The sequence below is a fragment of the Zootoca vivipara genome, chromosome 2 (genome assembly GCF_965207765.1).
Source record: "Zootoca vivipara chromosome 2, rZooViv2.hap1.1, whole genome shotgun sequence".
In the NCBI taxonomy this organism is placed as follows: domain Eukaryota; kingdom Metazoa; phylum Chordata; class Lepidosauria; order Squamata; family Lacertidae; genus Zootoca; species Zootoca vivipara.
Window position 1 is genome coordinate 21,055,535 of NC_142584.1, and position 15,491 is coordinate 21,071,025.

Sequence of the window (15,491 nt, forward strand, 5' to 3'; positions counted from 1 at the left end):
CCCCTTTGTCATGACAGCTGTGTTTTCCAGGTGAATTTTCTGCAGAAAAGAGCATCCATCCTACAAGAGGAACTGAGCACATACCGTACCAGAAGGTAAGCTGATACTTCCTCTTCAGACTGTAACACTTCGCACCTGGCATTGCAGAGCTGCAAAGTGTAGTGAGAAGGACTCCAGCACGTTGGCAAGTTTGAAAGCAGCTTACTGTTCAGTAAATAAAACAACTTTGGGAAGTTACGCACCTCCCATAACCCCCATGCTTAGCATTTGAGCAAGATGAGAACTTGCAGGTGCCTTGCAAGCCTGGGCCTCACCTTGGCATTCATCGTGAGATGGTGGCTCAACACACAGCTGCTGTTCTGTTGGAGGTGCCGCCGCCACCGCCTTCGAAGGTGATGCAGTTTGTAATATTGCAGATTGTATCTTCAAAGCACCGGATCTTCACCCACTTAGCTTTACTTAGACATTCACACCATTGTGAATAAATAGCCACAGATGTTGCAACAGCAACGGGAGGGTGCTCTGCACCTTTGGGAAGAGTGATTCACATGGGTGATTAAGTGAAAGGGACCTTCCAGGTGATGTCACATAAAGTTTTCACACTGATAGTCTCACTGATCGCCCCTTATTTCTTCAGGGCAGGATATGCAAATACAGTTTTAATTGAAACTCTGTGCATGGAAGATGTAAGACTATAACATGAAAGCAGGGATATCTCAGATTTCTCAACAAGCTTTTCCATAGACCTTGGCCTCGTTTAATTTAAACAGATAGCAACAATGAAGGCTAAACTTATGTGTGAGATTCTGATGCAGTTTGAGCCTTGTGCTGGAACATTTTGTCCTTGTTCTGCCCCTTCCCACCTCCCTTCTTTGCATACCACGATTAAAGACTTCCTTGGTTACTTAGCCATAGTTTCCACCGGTATGTCTGAATGGAAAAACTATGAATGGCCAAAACCAGAATAGGCCACGATCAGAAACCAGCTTCATGTCTTCAAATCCTGCCTTGTTCTGGTCCTCATAACCATTGAGAGCAAGCAATACCACACCCTAGGGGGGAGGTCCGCTGGAACGATCCAGGGGGCGGTAGTAGCCTTGGGTTCAGTTGGGGGGCATTGAATAAAAATAAGGAGGCGGTAGAAGCATAAAGAGGGACGTGTGTGGCGCTGTGGGTTAAGCCACAGAGCCTAAGGCTTGCCGATCAGAAGGTCAGTGGTTTGAATCCCGCGGCGGGGTGAGCTCCCGTTGCTCGGTCCCAGCTCCTGCCAACCGAGCAGTTCGAAAGCACATCAAAATGCAAGTAGATAAATAGGTACCGCTACAGCGGGAAGGTAAACGGCGTTTCCGTGCGCTGCTCTGGTTCGCCAGAAGTGGCTTAGTCATGCTGGCCACATGACCTGGAAGCTGTACGCCGGCTCCCTCGGCCAATAACGCGAGATGAGCGCCGCAACCCCAGAGTCAGTCATGACTGGACCTAATGGTCAGGGGTCCCTTTACCTTTTAGAAGCATAAAGAAAGAAGAGAGGAGGAGAAAACAGTTGAAAAACGGTTCATACATGTTCCATCTGTTGTGTAATGATGCTTATCTAAGGTTACCAGGCCTCCCCGTTTCCCAGGGATAGTCCCCGGATTTACAAATCAGTCCCCTGACAAAATCCATTGAAGTTGAAAAGTGTCCCCAGATTCATTGAAAAAAAGTCTGGTAACCTTATGCTTACCGCCAGGTTGGGCTCTGTTGCAGGGGGATGACAATGCCACCCCTGGATCCAGCTAGAGGCGAGAGGTTTTTCTGGGCTTTGGTGAACCCTTTTTGCCTTTACCCAGGCCCAGGAAGTGGATCACAGCTTGCCTGCCTATTTGGCCAATGGCAGGCAGGCTGCAACGCCCGCCCTGCCCCTTCATTTAAAGAAGGTCTATTTCCAGGGGGTGCTGAGTCAATTTTTTTCTGAAAGGGGGGCAATAGGCCAAATAAGTTTGGGAACCTTTGGGCAAAAGCAGTGTTTCTCAACCTCAGGCCTCCAGCTGTTTTTGGACTACAACTCCCATCATCCCTAGCTAGCAGGACCAATGGTCAGGGACAATGGGGGTTGTAGTCCAAAAGCAGCTAGAGGCCAAGGTTGAGAAGCACTGGTCTAAAGCATCGCCACCTACGAGGGCTTGAACCCCTTTTCACTTCTATCTACATTGCATCTCTTTACAATGGGTCGTATCTGGTTAGTGGCTACATTTTGATCCAGCAGGTAGTATCCCCTAGTAGAGGAGAAGTGATTTTAGCGGTGCCCCTGGTCCCCCAAACAGACTTGTGGCAAAATTTGCCTCCCTCCTTGTTCCTTTAGTGGACAGCTTCTGCTAGAGCAACAGCACTAGATAAATTAGATTCTGTCCATTGTCTTAAATGCCAGTTGTGCTGGTCTCCCAACATTCGGGACCAGCTTTTCAGGGCAATGGGGTGCATAGAGAAGAAGATCCTCAAATGCCCCTTTGTGCACATGGCTTTTTAAGATCCCACTGGTAACATTTTTGCATGCAGGTTTCTCGGATGACCATGTTCCAAATGGGCTATTAAAACCCTTCAAAGCACTACCTCTTAGTGAGGGCTCTGACCCCAGGAAGTAGGAAAGTGTTTGGTGTTTTCAGCATTGTCAGTAGTAAAGGGAACATTTATGACTGATGGGAACATTTTATTTCTTAGGTAACTGTTGGAGCTGACTGGTTTCTTCAGAGGACTTCTTTCAGCAGGTTTGAAGATTTGGATCTTGTGAAACTAATCTGAGAGATCAGTGGTTGTTTTGTTAAATCAGACAATGTAATTAAGTTTCTGAAAGCACATCCTTCATTCATAACAGTATTTTAAGTTACCACTTATTTGAATTATTTTATCATTATATTACAGATTTTAAAGCTTTTGATATATTGGATATCTATATATGTCAATATACTTACTGAAAAACTTAATTTTGTTTGCTCATTTTGCTTTTGTTACTGGCTTCCTGCTGCAGTTTGTTCACTTTTACACATGCTAAAAATCACGTCCTTATTAGAATCATCATTATTATAGTGTCCAAAATATGTTAAAACATATATGGCATTATTTTCATGTTCACATGTTATGTAATATTAAAGTATTTTTGTAGATTTTTGTTTCCACATTATTTCCATTATCAGTGACATATCATTTGCTGCAAGAATAGCTGTAATGGCTCCTTTCATGTTTCTTATCGTTAACTTCTTGTAAGATTTTGTATTTAGTAGAATACACTTTTGTGGCTATATGGGAAGACTATATAATTGTCCTGTTCATTAGCTTGGCTAATTGATTGAACAATAACTGCTTTCACTAGGGATAATAAGAATCTCTCTTAGTCTGGAGTGCATAACTTCTAAATAAGTTGCTATAGCAAAACACTGTAAGTGCATTGTAAACTCTTGACAAGGAAACTTTTACACTGTTTTACAGGCATTGGAAAAGTATTTCCCTACAATTCAGGTGTAAATGTTATATGCCTTGAGCAGTTCCTTTAACATTTAGCGTGGATTTCCTGATGGGTTTGGTAGGAAATTGAAGCTAGCAATATGAAGCAAGCAATATGAAATTACAATGAATTGTTTACATCAAGAGTAGGCAATCTGTTGCCTTGCTGGACTGCAAAATGCGCCTACATCATCTTCCCTATCACTGGCCATGTTGGCTAGGACTAATGGGAGTTGGAATCCAACAACATCTAGAGGGACCACATTGACACTCCCTGCTTTGGGCAGCATATTATTAGTAGTAGTATTAGTATTTAAGGAAGCACATGCCTGGAGTGTGTTCCAACCTCCAAGTGAGGAAAGGCAGCATTTGGTGAAAAGTAAGCCATTTTCAACCGAAAGGTTTCAAAGCTAAATTCTTCTGTAAGTAACAATTTTTTTATACAAAACGTTATGTAAAAAACCACCCTTGTTTTCTTTTTATCTTTTTCTTTTTTGAAATAATAATAATAATAATAATTAAAAGCATCATCAACTGAGAAGAGCACACACATGTATTTGCCATTTATCCCTTTGAAATATACAGAACTAGTGATTAGGCAAGGATTGGGGCCCTTGTTTCATGTCTCTCAATGCAAATACCACATGCTTGTTGCGCCTTGCAACTCGAGCAACGTTGTGCTTAAGTCCAAAATGTTGCACAATGAACTATTCTGAAACATTAGATGATAGGTTAGAAATAATAATAATAGTTTTGTATAGGACTTTCAAGGTTCAAAGTGCTTTACAGGGACTCTGTAAGTCACTATTAATATTCTCCATTATGCAGATTGGGGTGAGGAAACTGAGGCTGAGAGTGGCTTGCCTAAGGCCATCTAAGGCCATGACAAAGGTGAGATTCAAGCCTGGGATTTCTGATTGGTATGCTGTTTTGCTGCTTTCAGGGTGTATATATTATTCACTTTACCTTATGAAGAGTATAGTCATTCACACAGCTTCACGATCACAGTGCTCATGGGATGCCTGGGCCAGTGTTTCCCAAGTTTGGGTCTCCAGCTGTTGTTGGACTACATTTCCCATTATCCCTGACCACAGGTTTTGCTAGCCAGGGGTAATGGGAGTTGTAGTCCAAAAACAGCCTGAGACCCAAGTTTGGGAAACCCTGGCCTAGGCCATGAGATCTGCTGCATCGAATGAAGCCTTCTCTCAGTTAACTCAGCCTGTAGTAGATTCCCAACAAGTGCATTGATTCAGCTATTACCAGATACAAACTTTGTGATGACATCACACAATTATCCTGTATAAGGGGACTGCTCTGGGGGAAATAATCACGTTGCTCAAAGCTTTGAATTGAGGCTGACCCCTACTAATGTGTAGACCTAGGCTTGCATTTTAAAGAGAACAGCACTTGCAGCAGCAGGTAACGGGGACATGACTTTCTTGGGAATGTAATGGAGCAATATAAAAATGACTCTTTGCTCGACTGAGCAAACGTCTGGGCCCTACAAAGAGGAGCTACTGTGGACACATAACTGTGTCAGTTGAACAAAGCCATAAAGCTAATAAGACATTTGGAAAAAAATACTTGGGTGTTGGGATTTGGTGACACATGGGGCTTACTATGGCCTCGGTCCAGTATACCTGAAGGAGCGTCTCCACCCCCATCATTCTGCCCGGACACTGAGGTCCAGTGCTGCGGGCCTTCTGGCGGTTCCCTCGCTGCGAGAAGCCAAGTTATAGGGAACCAGGCAGAGGGCCTTCTCGGTAGTGGCGCCCGCCCTGTGGAACGCCCTCCCATCAGATGTCAAAGAGGAAAACAGCTACCAGATTTTTAGAAGACATCTGAAGGGAGCCCTGTTTAGAGAGGCTTTTAATCTTTAATCAATTATTTTATTCTTCTGTTGGAAGCCGCCAGAGTGGCTGGGGAAACCCAGCCAGATGGGTGGGGTATAAATAATAAATTATTATTACTATTATTATTATTACTAGGAGCATGTGCGTACAGAGACTAGTGAGCTTGTGAAGCATAGCAAAACTCTCACTGGCAGACGCAGGTAGGGGTAAAAGGATTCAGTAGGGACCCTGAAACTGGATGATACAGACTTGCCCTGTCTACAGAGGAATAAACTTGTGGCCTGAAGACTTTTTAAAACACAGGTTGCTTCCAGGTTATTATCAGGCAGTTAGTAGCAGATGACAGGCTAATGAATATTTTCCAATACAAGACTATTTCCTCTCTCTTTCTCTTTCTCTTTTCTTTTTCTTCCTTACTTTCTCTCTCGTACACACACACACACACATTCCATATCACTCATTCACAGTATTCCCTGGTCGCAACACAGTCTGTTGGCACATTAAAATGCAATATACCATATTTTCCTGTGTATATGACTAGGTTTTTCCCCTAAAAAATAATGTCAAAAATTATGGGGTGTCTTATACATGGATACATCTCCCCCCCCCATTTTCTTAAATCTGAGTCCCCAAAAATAGGGGGTGTTTTATACATGGGGGCGTCTTATAGACGGAAAAATACGGTAAATAGATTGTTGAGTTCTGTACAAAATATTTTTTCTTTTCTTTTCTTAAAAATGTAATGGTCCAAACTATTTCAGCAATATAGATTGCTTTCTGGATTTTATTGAGGTGAAGTATTGTTTCCCAGACAGTCACTTTTCTTCTGTTACATATGTTTGTTTTCTTAGTTATAATACCCTTGCCCCTTTTTTGGCTATGCATTATATAACGATAACGGTGCTTTAATTGTAATATGGTAGGTTCATTTATTTATTTTCTCCTGCAGCAGAGCTGTTGCGCTCTTGTTAGTTGTTCAACTCTCTTATAAAAACAACTTCAGTAGTTCATGCTGTGTTCAGCCTTTGCTCCTAGCAGAGAGGACTCCAACTCCGATAGGAAGAAAATATTTGTGATTGCTTTAATAACTACTAAAGGTTATGCTGAAAAACACCAGGCACCCGCAGTGCTAAGCAGTTCCAATAGATAATGTGGTGAGATTATGATTTCTCTTGAAACCTCTGCTCTGCCCTCTCAAGTCTCCATTTGCCAAAGGCACCAGCGCTGTTTCTGAGGTGGGGGCGCTGGCAGGGGAGAGGAACTGAGAACATCAAGCAATGTGTGAAAAAGTTTGGGAACACAAGGTCATTTTAATTCATATTTTCCCCTTTTTTTAAAAAAAAAACCCTCATCTTTTCTCAGCTTTGATATTTTTTGTTCAGAAAAGTCATTCCTCTTAAAGCCTTGTCATTAAAGAAAGTTGGCTCTTTTAAAGCACATTATCAAAGAGAGTAGAAATTGTAAGTTACTGAAATGAAATTGCGTGATCAGTTCTAAGTCTGGTAACCCAAAAAAAAAAACACAGTTTGGCTTTTGTGCTAGTGCTTCTCCCCACCCCCACCCCAGTATTAGTGCTACAGCGAGAGTTTCCTACATTTCTTTTTTGTGCAACATTGTACACACATAGCCCATCCGCACTGCGTTTTGTGTTTAAGTTTGGTAACATAACACACACTTAAAATTATTTGAGCTTTTATGATGCTCACTTTTTCTGTTATTATGGTTTACAAAGCTCCCACCCAGGGCCGTCTTTAGGCCTGGGCGGGGTGGCGCAATGCGCCAGGGCGGCTGGCCACCAGGGGCGCTGCTGCACCCGCCAGACAGCTGATGTCTGTGAGAAGGACTTTCCTCCCTTGTGTTCTGTGCTGCGCCCGGAGCCTCCGTCCCACTGCCCGCCCAGAGGGCTGCCTCTCACCTTTCCCATCCCCCCCCTCAGCGAAGGGACCCTCAGGGTGCGGCGGCGGGAGCTGCCACACGCGTGCCTTGCCAGGGCTGCCAGGAGGCGGCCGGCCGCCGAGGGCGAGGCCCGGAACTGCCGCCTCTTCCTCGCCGCCAGGAGCCCATGCCTGTCCTGACCTGAGCTCAGCAGCAGCAGCAGCGCCAAGGAAGGGAAGCATGGCACGGGCTCCTCCTGGGCGCCACCTGTGGCCCCTCCTCCTTGCACTGCTCCTCCACGCGCTGCCGGGGCTGCTGTGGGGCCACTCGCAGTGCCTGGACTTCAAGCCACCGTTTAAGCCGCTCCACTTCTGCGTGCAGTACTCAGACTTTGGCTGCTGCGATGTGGAGCACGCCATCGCCCTTCTGGAGCGCTATTACCGAGTGGCCGAGAACTTAGACCAGGCTGCCTACGCCGCCTGCACCAGCCACCTGCAGAACCTCTTGTGCCAGGTGAGCTTGGAGGGGCCATGGCCCGCCCCTTGCCTCCCACCCGCACCCCCAAATCCTAGTGAGAGGAGCCATGGTGGTGTTAGAGTGTGGGACCTGTGAGACCAGGGTTCAAATCCCCACTCAGCCCTGAAGCTTATTGAGTGACTTTGGGCCAATCACTCCCTCTCAGCCTGACCTACCTTACAGGGGTGTTGTGAGGATAAAATGGAGCAGGGGAGAAAGCGGCGTACAACTTACTTTGGGGTCCCCCCCCTTTAAAAAGGTCAGCAACTCTGGGAAACGGGGGGGGACGCCGGAGGGACCTTTGCACCACGGCGCCGGATGGGCTTAAGATGGCCCTGCTCCCACCCTCCCATTGGCTATACAAACATAACCAGCCCCCCCTTGGGCTCCCCTGCCCCGAAGGTTATGGGTTACTCCTGGGCTAGAGGGTATGTGTGAAATGAACAAAAGGATGCAATTGAAAAACATATGGCAGAAGGGTGTGGTTTTTTAAAATGTAAAGCCAGAAGAAGGCAAACCATTGGTTAATTGGAGCCTGGGTTAGAATATCTATATCTATATCTAATCTATCTATCCACACACACACACACACACACACACACACACACACACACACACACACACACACATGAGAAACTCATTTTCTTTACCATCTGCATTACTATTAAGTGGTGAAGTGATGGTATAAAATGTTCACATTGTAACACTTATACATTCAGGCCATGTATAGGTCTTTACAAGGAAACATAGCTGCCAAGTTTTCCCTTTTCTCGCAAGGAAGCCTATTCAGCATAATGGAATTTCCCTTAAAAAAAGGGATAACTTGGCAGCTATGCAAGGAAACTAAGTGAAATGTTTACTCTAACCTGAACTTATGGATCCTGGTCAAAATCTGCCCAACTCAGACTCACTCCACTGTGTTATAGCCATAATTACTGCATTCCACTCTTGAGAGAGAGAACAGAATGGGTTGTATCCAAAAACAATTTTACTTGGAGCAGACCCACTGGATTGCACTTGGTGCGATTTTTCTAGAAAAAGAGGTGCCACAACTCACCATGAAGACCTCCCTCGTTCTCTTAGGATGGCAATGGGGAGGTGCCAGAACCCACCTGAGAGGTTCCAGCAAGTTCTGGCTGGAGAAAAAGCCCTGGTTGTACTCAGCATAGCATTAAGTAAATTGTTGTGGAAGTAGGACAATTTGTGCTTGTGCAAAGGGACTCCTCTCCCAGTCTCCTCTCCCTGTGCGTACTCTGAATTTGTTCCCCAACCCTCAGGAGCAGATTTGGGGGTAGCAAGCAAGGGGGAGTCCCATCGTGCAAGTAGAAGTTGTTCTGCTCGTGCAAGGATTTAGTTGACTACCGCCTGTTGAAGTTAATGGAACTAAGACAGTCGTTCCCATTAATTTTAATGGGTCTACTCTTGAGTATTGCTAACGTTGATACAACCCATTGTCTTTCTGGAGCTATCACACAAGGGTGACAGACTCCTTAAAAGTATCTCAAATGGTACTTTGATAACAAGCTGGGATATAATGGGGAACCATTAGCCTTTCCTTCATTTTTGGGAGTCATATATACAAGAAAATCATTATAACTGTATGCTGAAATGCAGTAGTTTTGTAGGACTAAGGTGGAAATTTGCAGACAGCATTGCATTGTACATTTTCTTCTTATAATTGCAAGCATCACAGATGTTACTCTTTTTCCCCCAATAAATGAGCCTAAGTCCGGGGTAGCCAATATGGTGTCTTTCACATGCTGTGAGGCTCTAACTCCCATCATCCCTGAACATTTGCCATACTGACTTGCGCTGGTGGGAATTGTAGTCCCAATAACATCTGAATAGCGCCATATTGGCTTTCCCAGACACAAACTATGTTAGTCCAATATTCCCTGTGCTTATGGGAGCTGCAGATCATGTGTGAAGCTTTCATGTGACTCGTTTTCACATGAAGCTGCCTTTGGTATGGAAGTGATTGGGGAGCCCTTGCTCACTAGAGAACTTTATTTGCATTCCTGCAATGTTAAAACCTGAAACTCTATGACTGTTGTCCTATAATATACACTGAAGTAAGTAAGAAAACTCCTTCGAGTTAGACACGTATAGAATTGGCCTGTATAACTTTTGTTGGACTGGTTTTGAACACAGCAAGGTGTATTTCCCCGATAAAGTTGTTCAAGATGAAGTATAATACATTTGTTTGCAGCCACACACAAGCTTTGTTTTCATTCAGTCATGGCCCTACTACCTTTGGAAGATATTGATGCATATAACATTGTTTTTAAAGCACTAGAATGCTTTTGTAGACCATTTGGCCATTCCAGAGGGCTCCACTAGTGACATCACAGCTCCCAAAGTGTCAATTATCCCACTTACCCATTTGGCTCACAGAATGGTTCCCTAGTGGCCTGCCTTTGCTCAGAATGTTTCCCACCATTCTGATGATGCATCAAAAGTGTCTGAGGGATTCCTTTCCATTGTGCTTTAAGATTTGGTATGGGAAGGGTTGGCATCGTGAATGGGATGGCGCTGCATGCAACACACAAAGCATCACCATCTAGAAATAACACAGTTAATTTCCACCACACCTATAAATAGCTAGATCACCATTTTCATATGCTATCTTGGCCCAGTCAGCAGGCACAAATTTCTAAAGTGGAACTGAGATTGCATGATTGAATAGTATTGCATTGACAGGCATGATGTTCAAACACAGATGGAGGAAGTTGTGGGCCGTTCCAATACTAATGGAGGGTGAGAAGAGATTTCAGGGGTGCCAGTGGTACCCCTTAAAAGTTCAAAGGATTGGATATTCTAAGCTTGACTATGAAATTCAAAGTGTTGGATACATCTAAGTTTAGATTTCAAAAACCAGTGTATATTAAGAGCATTGTTGTGGTTCATTTTCTTGTCTCACTGATCAGGGACAGGTGCACCTCAAGAAGAACATTTTTGTCATCTGAAACATGGGGGGAGGGCGGTAATCCCCCCCCCATACCACACCTGTGAAAAAAGTAATGCCTCTGTCTATAAATGACACCATTAGCTTAGCTTGCATTTTCCAGGAGGCACATGGTTGCTTGTGTTACCAAAGCTTTCTCTGCGTTAAACATCCACGTTCCAGCAGATTGCAGATCAAGAGGGAAGACCCCCCCCAAAAAAACCCCACCTTTCTCTGAAAGAGTTCAGACTCTGAAGGCAGGGTACTAGGAAGTAGCACTGGCACTCCTCCATTGGCTCCCAGTACATTTCTGACCACAATTCAAAGTGCTGGTGCTGACCTTTAAAGCCCTAAGCGGCCTTGGCCCAGTATACCTGAAGGAGCATCTCCACCCCCATTGTATCAGCCTGGACACTGAGATCCATTTCCAAGGGCCTTCTGGCAGTTCCCTCCCTGCGGGAAGTGAGGTTACAGGGAACCAGGCAGAGGGCCTTCTCCGTAGTGGCACCCGCCCTGTGGAACGCCCTCCCATCAGAGGTCAAGGAAATAAACAACTGTCTGACTTTCAGAAGGCATCTGAAGGCAGCCCTGTATTGGGAAGTTTTTAATGTTTGAAGTTTTATTGTGTTTTTAATATTCTGTTGGGAGCTGCCCAGAGTGGCTGGGGAAACTGGAATGCAGATGCGACTTCTGCAGGTTTTGTCCCGTCCCCCCCAACCAGCTCCCATCAGCAAGGGAGGGGCTTGGAGATGCCACAGGACAATTGCTCCAGGGGAAGCTGTTTCTGATTATATTGCATTAGGAGAAAGCATACCAGTAGTGCTTTTTTTCAGGTGGTACTCAATGGTACACAGTACCAGCACCTCTTTGTTGTTATTATTGTTGTTGTTGTTGAAAACTGTGGCACTTACTGTAACAACTTTATGGTGAGTACCGACACTTATTTTTCGGGGGGGGGGGGAGATGGGACTGCATACCAGCAAAGGTAATATGGATCATTTCTATAGAGGCAAAGGATAGGAAGTGCCAAGTTGGCAGGCTTACTGTACAATCCTATTACACATTTACTCAGAAATGTGGTGTATTAGATGTCAATGGAGCCATCAGGTAAGTGGGTTTTGGATTGCAGTCTAAAGCTTCTTTCCTGTTGCCCTTTTGGGGCTTTGGATTTGCCCTTATCATCTTTCCTGAAAGACATTCTCCAAACTAATAACTCTAGGCTCCTATCAACCCTTAGTGGTTGAGATGTAATGCATGAAACTTAACATTACAGTAATTACCCAGGGCATATAAACTTAAGTTGGTTTGTGACTGTGATAAATCTGTTGATCTAAAATAATAATACAGTAGAATGCCTTTCTATAAGAAGAGCCCGGTTGGGTCAGACCAAAATGCCTATCTAGTCCAGGCTTCTGTACTTGCCATGCACAGCACGTGGGAAGCCGCAAGCAGGATATTCAGGAAGCATCACTCTTTCCACTTATTATCACATTATTGTTATTTATATAGAGCCATCACTGTACATGGCTCTTTTACACAATTTAAGAGAAGGAAGTCTACCCTGAAGGACAGAGCTTTCCAAACTGTGTATCACGGCATGCTAGTGTGTCGGCTGCAGTGTGTAGGCATGTTGCACAAATGCTCTTATAAGGGGTTAGTTTAATGTCCGGTTTGCTAGTAAAACTGAATTACTGTGTCGCGAAATAATGCATGTCTAAAAAAAGTGTGTCGCCAACATGAGAAGTTTGGAAAGCTCTGCTCTAAAACAACGAATAAAGACGATCAAGTAAAAATCCTTAAGTTTAAATGCGCCATTCACAAGACCAAAGAACCTCAGTAAAGGGACCTTTCTTAACAAAGTGGTGTCTAAGCCTGCTGGGCACTATCACCACTGAGAATTCACTCTTCCACCACATCCTACATCCCCTTTGGCTAAAAAAAAACACCCAACAACCCTCAAGTGAAGAACAGGCTGGTTGTTGTGAGGTCTTCCCACTGATAAGCTGTCAACAGCTTCCTAGACTCCTCATAGCACAGTTTTCAAACCATAACCAGGAGTGAGGAACCGGCAGCCCTCTAGATTTGCTGAACTACAGCTCCCATCATCCTTGACATTTGGCCATGATGGCTGGGGCTGATGGGAGTTGGAGTTCAGCAGCATCTGGAGGGCTGGAGGTGCCCCATCTCTGACCCTAATCAAATGGAAACTGTCAACTACCCTCATTCTTCGATTCTAGAAGATTAAATTCAAACCAGAAGACACCTATGTTTAGTGTAGATCATCTAAAATGTCAATACCCACCTGCTGGTATTCAGATATTGATACTGTATAGGATTATATTAAATTCTGCTGTTCTGTGGCTCCTAGAAGGCAGACTTCTGCTTGCACAATATCATTTCCCCCTCTTCTCCCCAGTGCACCCTACTCCAGAGGGTTGGAGGACCATTTGGAGAAGATTTTCAGGGCACGGGAGAGGAAGGGAAAGTCTTGGTGCACAAGTAGAACTCTCCACTCAGAGCCTTGGAAGCAACACATAGATCTTCAACCATTCTTGCATCAAGAAATCTGAGTGTAGAAGTCATGCATGAAAGCAGAATACCTACAGAACAGTCCCATACTTCTCCTAGGTATGGTTTGATAGCTCTGTGCAAAAGATATTTGCCAGATACAAATGTCCAGATTCAGTTTAGAACAGGACTACTGCACTATACATTTCAGGTTTGTTTGTTTCTTTGTTTCTTTGTTTGTTTGTTTGTTTTTAAATGGGGCATTACTTTCACATCTTGTCTGTTTCAATCTTAAAATTGTTGCTTCTCATGTTTCCTACTCATGATTGGTATGGTGGAAGCCAGATTGGCCAACAGCAGATAGAGCTGCAGCCAGTGATACATAGAGCCAACTAATTCTATTTTTCACCCCATCCTCTCCCTGCTGAGTGCTACAAGGGCGACATTGAGACAAAGGAGGAGGAAGCTATCAACCTCCAACCCAGACTGCTTTGTAACTAACGGAATAGGCTGGGGGCAGGGGCAGCTGGCAGCTTAGTAGGGCAGGCCCCCATTTGCCCTAATGTACCAGCCTCCATTCCCATCATCTATGTTTGCCCCCCAAACTAAACTCAGTGCCGTACGTGGGTGGTTGCATAACTGAACCCAGGATCTAAACCTGAATTTTAGACCAGGAATCTAAATTAAATTATTGTTTACCTTGTTACAGAAACAACCATTCCATCATCTGGGGTCAATCTAACAACAACACCTTAAGTACTAGAGTGGGTGTAACATCTTTAATTCACTCGACTGCTACGCATTAAGTAAGAAATCTCTCAAAAGATCAGATTTGCATTTGGGGGGATGTTCCTGGATTTAGCTTTGATCAAGATGCCACAGTGGCTACAAGGGCTTTGCTCAGGTTAGGTCCTTGTGAAGCACTGTAAACCATTACACCATGCTAGGCCTCTTGCCGGACTACTGTCAAGCTCTCTTTGCAGGGCTGCCCTTGAAGACCATTCAGAAATTTCCATTGTTGCGCTATGTTGCCATTAAGGATCATGTTGCTTCCTTGTTATGTCTACTGCTTAGCTGTAGGCCAATTTCCTTATGCAATTTAAAGTGAGGGAGGTTATTACCTTTAAAGCCCCAAACAGCTTGGGGTCAAGTTATCCAAAGGGCAAAATCCCCCTACATTAATCAGTCTGAACTTTGAGATCATCCGGCAAGCCTGTCTTGTGCAAGATTTTTTTCCAATTGGTTGTTTGTTTACTGATCTTTTATCTGCCACTTTGATTTTTTTCCTGTTTTATTTGGATTATTTTGTTGTTGATTAGCTACTTTACTTTTTATTGATGTTAGCCGGTATAGGAAGGGGAAAGAAGGGTACAAATTGCAACGTAATCAAATAACCTGGAACTCAATGCACCTTCGGACTTAAGAGAACAAAAGGCTGTGACCTCAAAGACCCAAACTAGTAGCTAGCTGTTTTGCTTTATAAGGGTTCCAAAGTAAAATTAAGATTACTAGTTCAGATCCAGTATTCATCTAGTTTAGTCACCGTAACACATTCTCAGTAGCTTTCATTTTTGAGATGTTTTAATAGAACAAGTAACCAATAGGTTGCACCGATCCTTGCTGGTCATTTCCAGCAGTTTAAATACATCATGATATCCTTGGGAGTGAGAGAAGACTGCATTAGGCAAACAGCCCAGAAGTGAATTAGCGTCATGGACAAATAAACATTTGAGGTTTCTATGACCTACACATTCTCCATCTCCATTTCCCCCATTCACAGCGGCCAATGAGAAAACTCCACCATTTGCATTTCTGAGATTCATAATGCAATTTGCATCCTTGCAGAACACTCAAGCTGCAAATTGTCCTTCTGACTCTGACCTGCCTCTGATTGTGAGGCATATGTACAGGGGAGAGGAGTCTTTGGTTCTAAGGGTCATAAACCAGGTGTCAGGGTTATGACCTTCAGGGAACAAGGGATGGAATGCTGAGGATGATGGTTTATGGAACAGCCTGCAGAATCTGGTCCACCGTACATTAACATAATAATAGCTCTTGGTGTTATAGCACCTTCCAAAGACTTCAAAGCAAATTCAACAGGGCCTCAAATTGCCTGCCTCTCTTGAACCTGCTGGCTCTGCACTTTATTCTCCACGGAAAATTGTTCCAGGTTGTGCCTGGGATGCCTCGAAAACATCTCTCAACCCTACATCTCAAAATAAGAACAGTACACACAAACACTACGAGGATTTTAATTCTCGGAGTGAGGGGGTTTGTTACTTCCTTTCTGTGTGCAACACCTTGATTAGAGTTCAGATTAA

The 15,491-nt window shown here is 44.1% G+C and overlaps 1 protein-coding gene and 1 long non-coding RNA gene across 5 annotated transcripts in view; one reads left to right on the plus strand and one right to left on the minus strand.

Moving 5' to 3' along the window:
• The window catches only part of CEP112 (centrosomal protein 112), a 206,747-nt gene extending 203,610 nt beyond the window's left edge, over positions 1-3,137 (plus strand). For 3 of the 4 annotated variants that reach the window (XR_015947984.1, XM_035104026.3, XM_088661405.1), the window contains 2 exons: positions 31-95; positions 2,695-3,137. Coding sequence is in view for 3 of the 4 variants with exons in the window: in XM_035104026.3 (XP_034959917.2) it covers positions 31-95; positions 2,695-2,698 (69 nt within the window). In the remaining variant the exon portion in view is untranslated. Of the gene's footprint in view, positions 1-30; positions 100-2,694 lie in introns of those variants that run through there. The other variant, XM_035104024.3, reaches the window with a different exon arrangement.
• Positions 1-15,491, minus strand: part of LOC148686764 (uncharacterized) — a 40,096-nt gene that overhangs the window by 11,497 nt on the left and 13,108 nt on the right. The window lies entirely within an intron of this gene.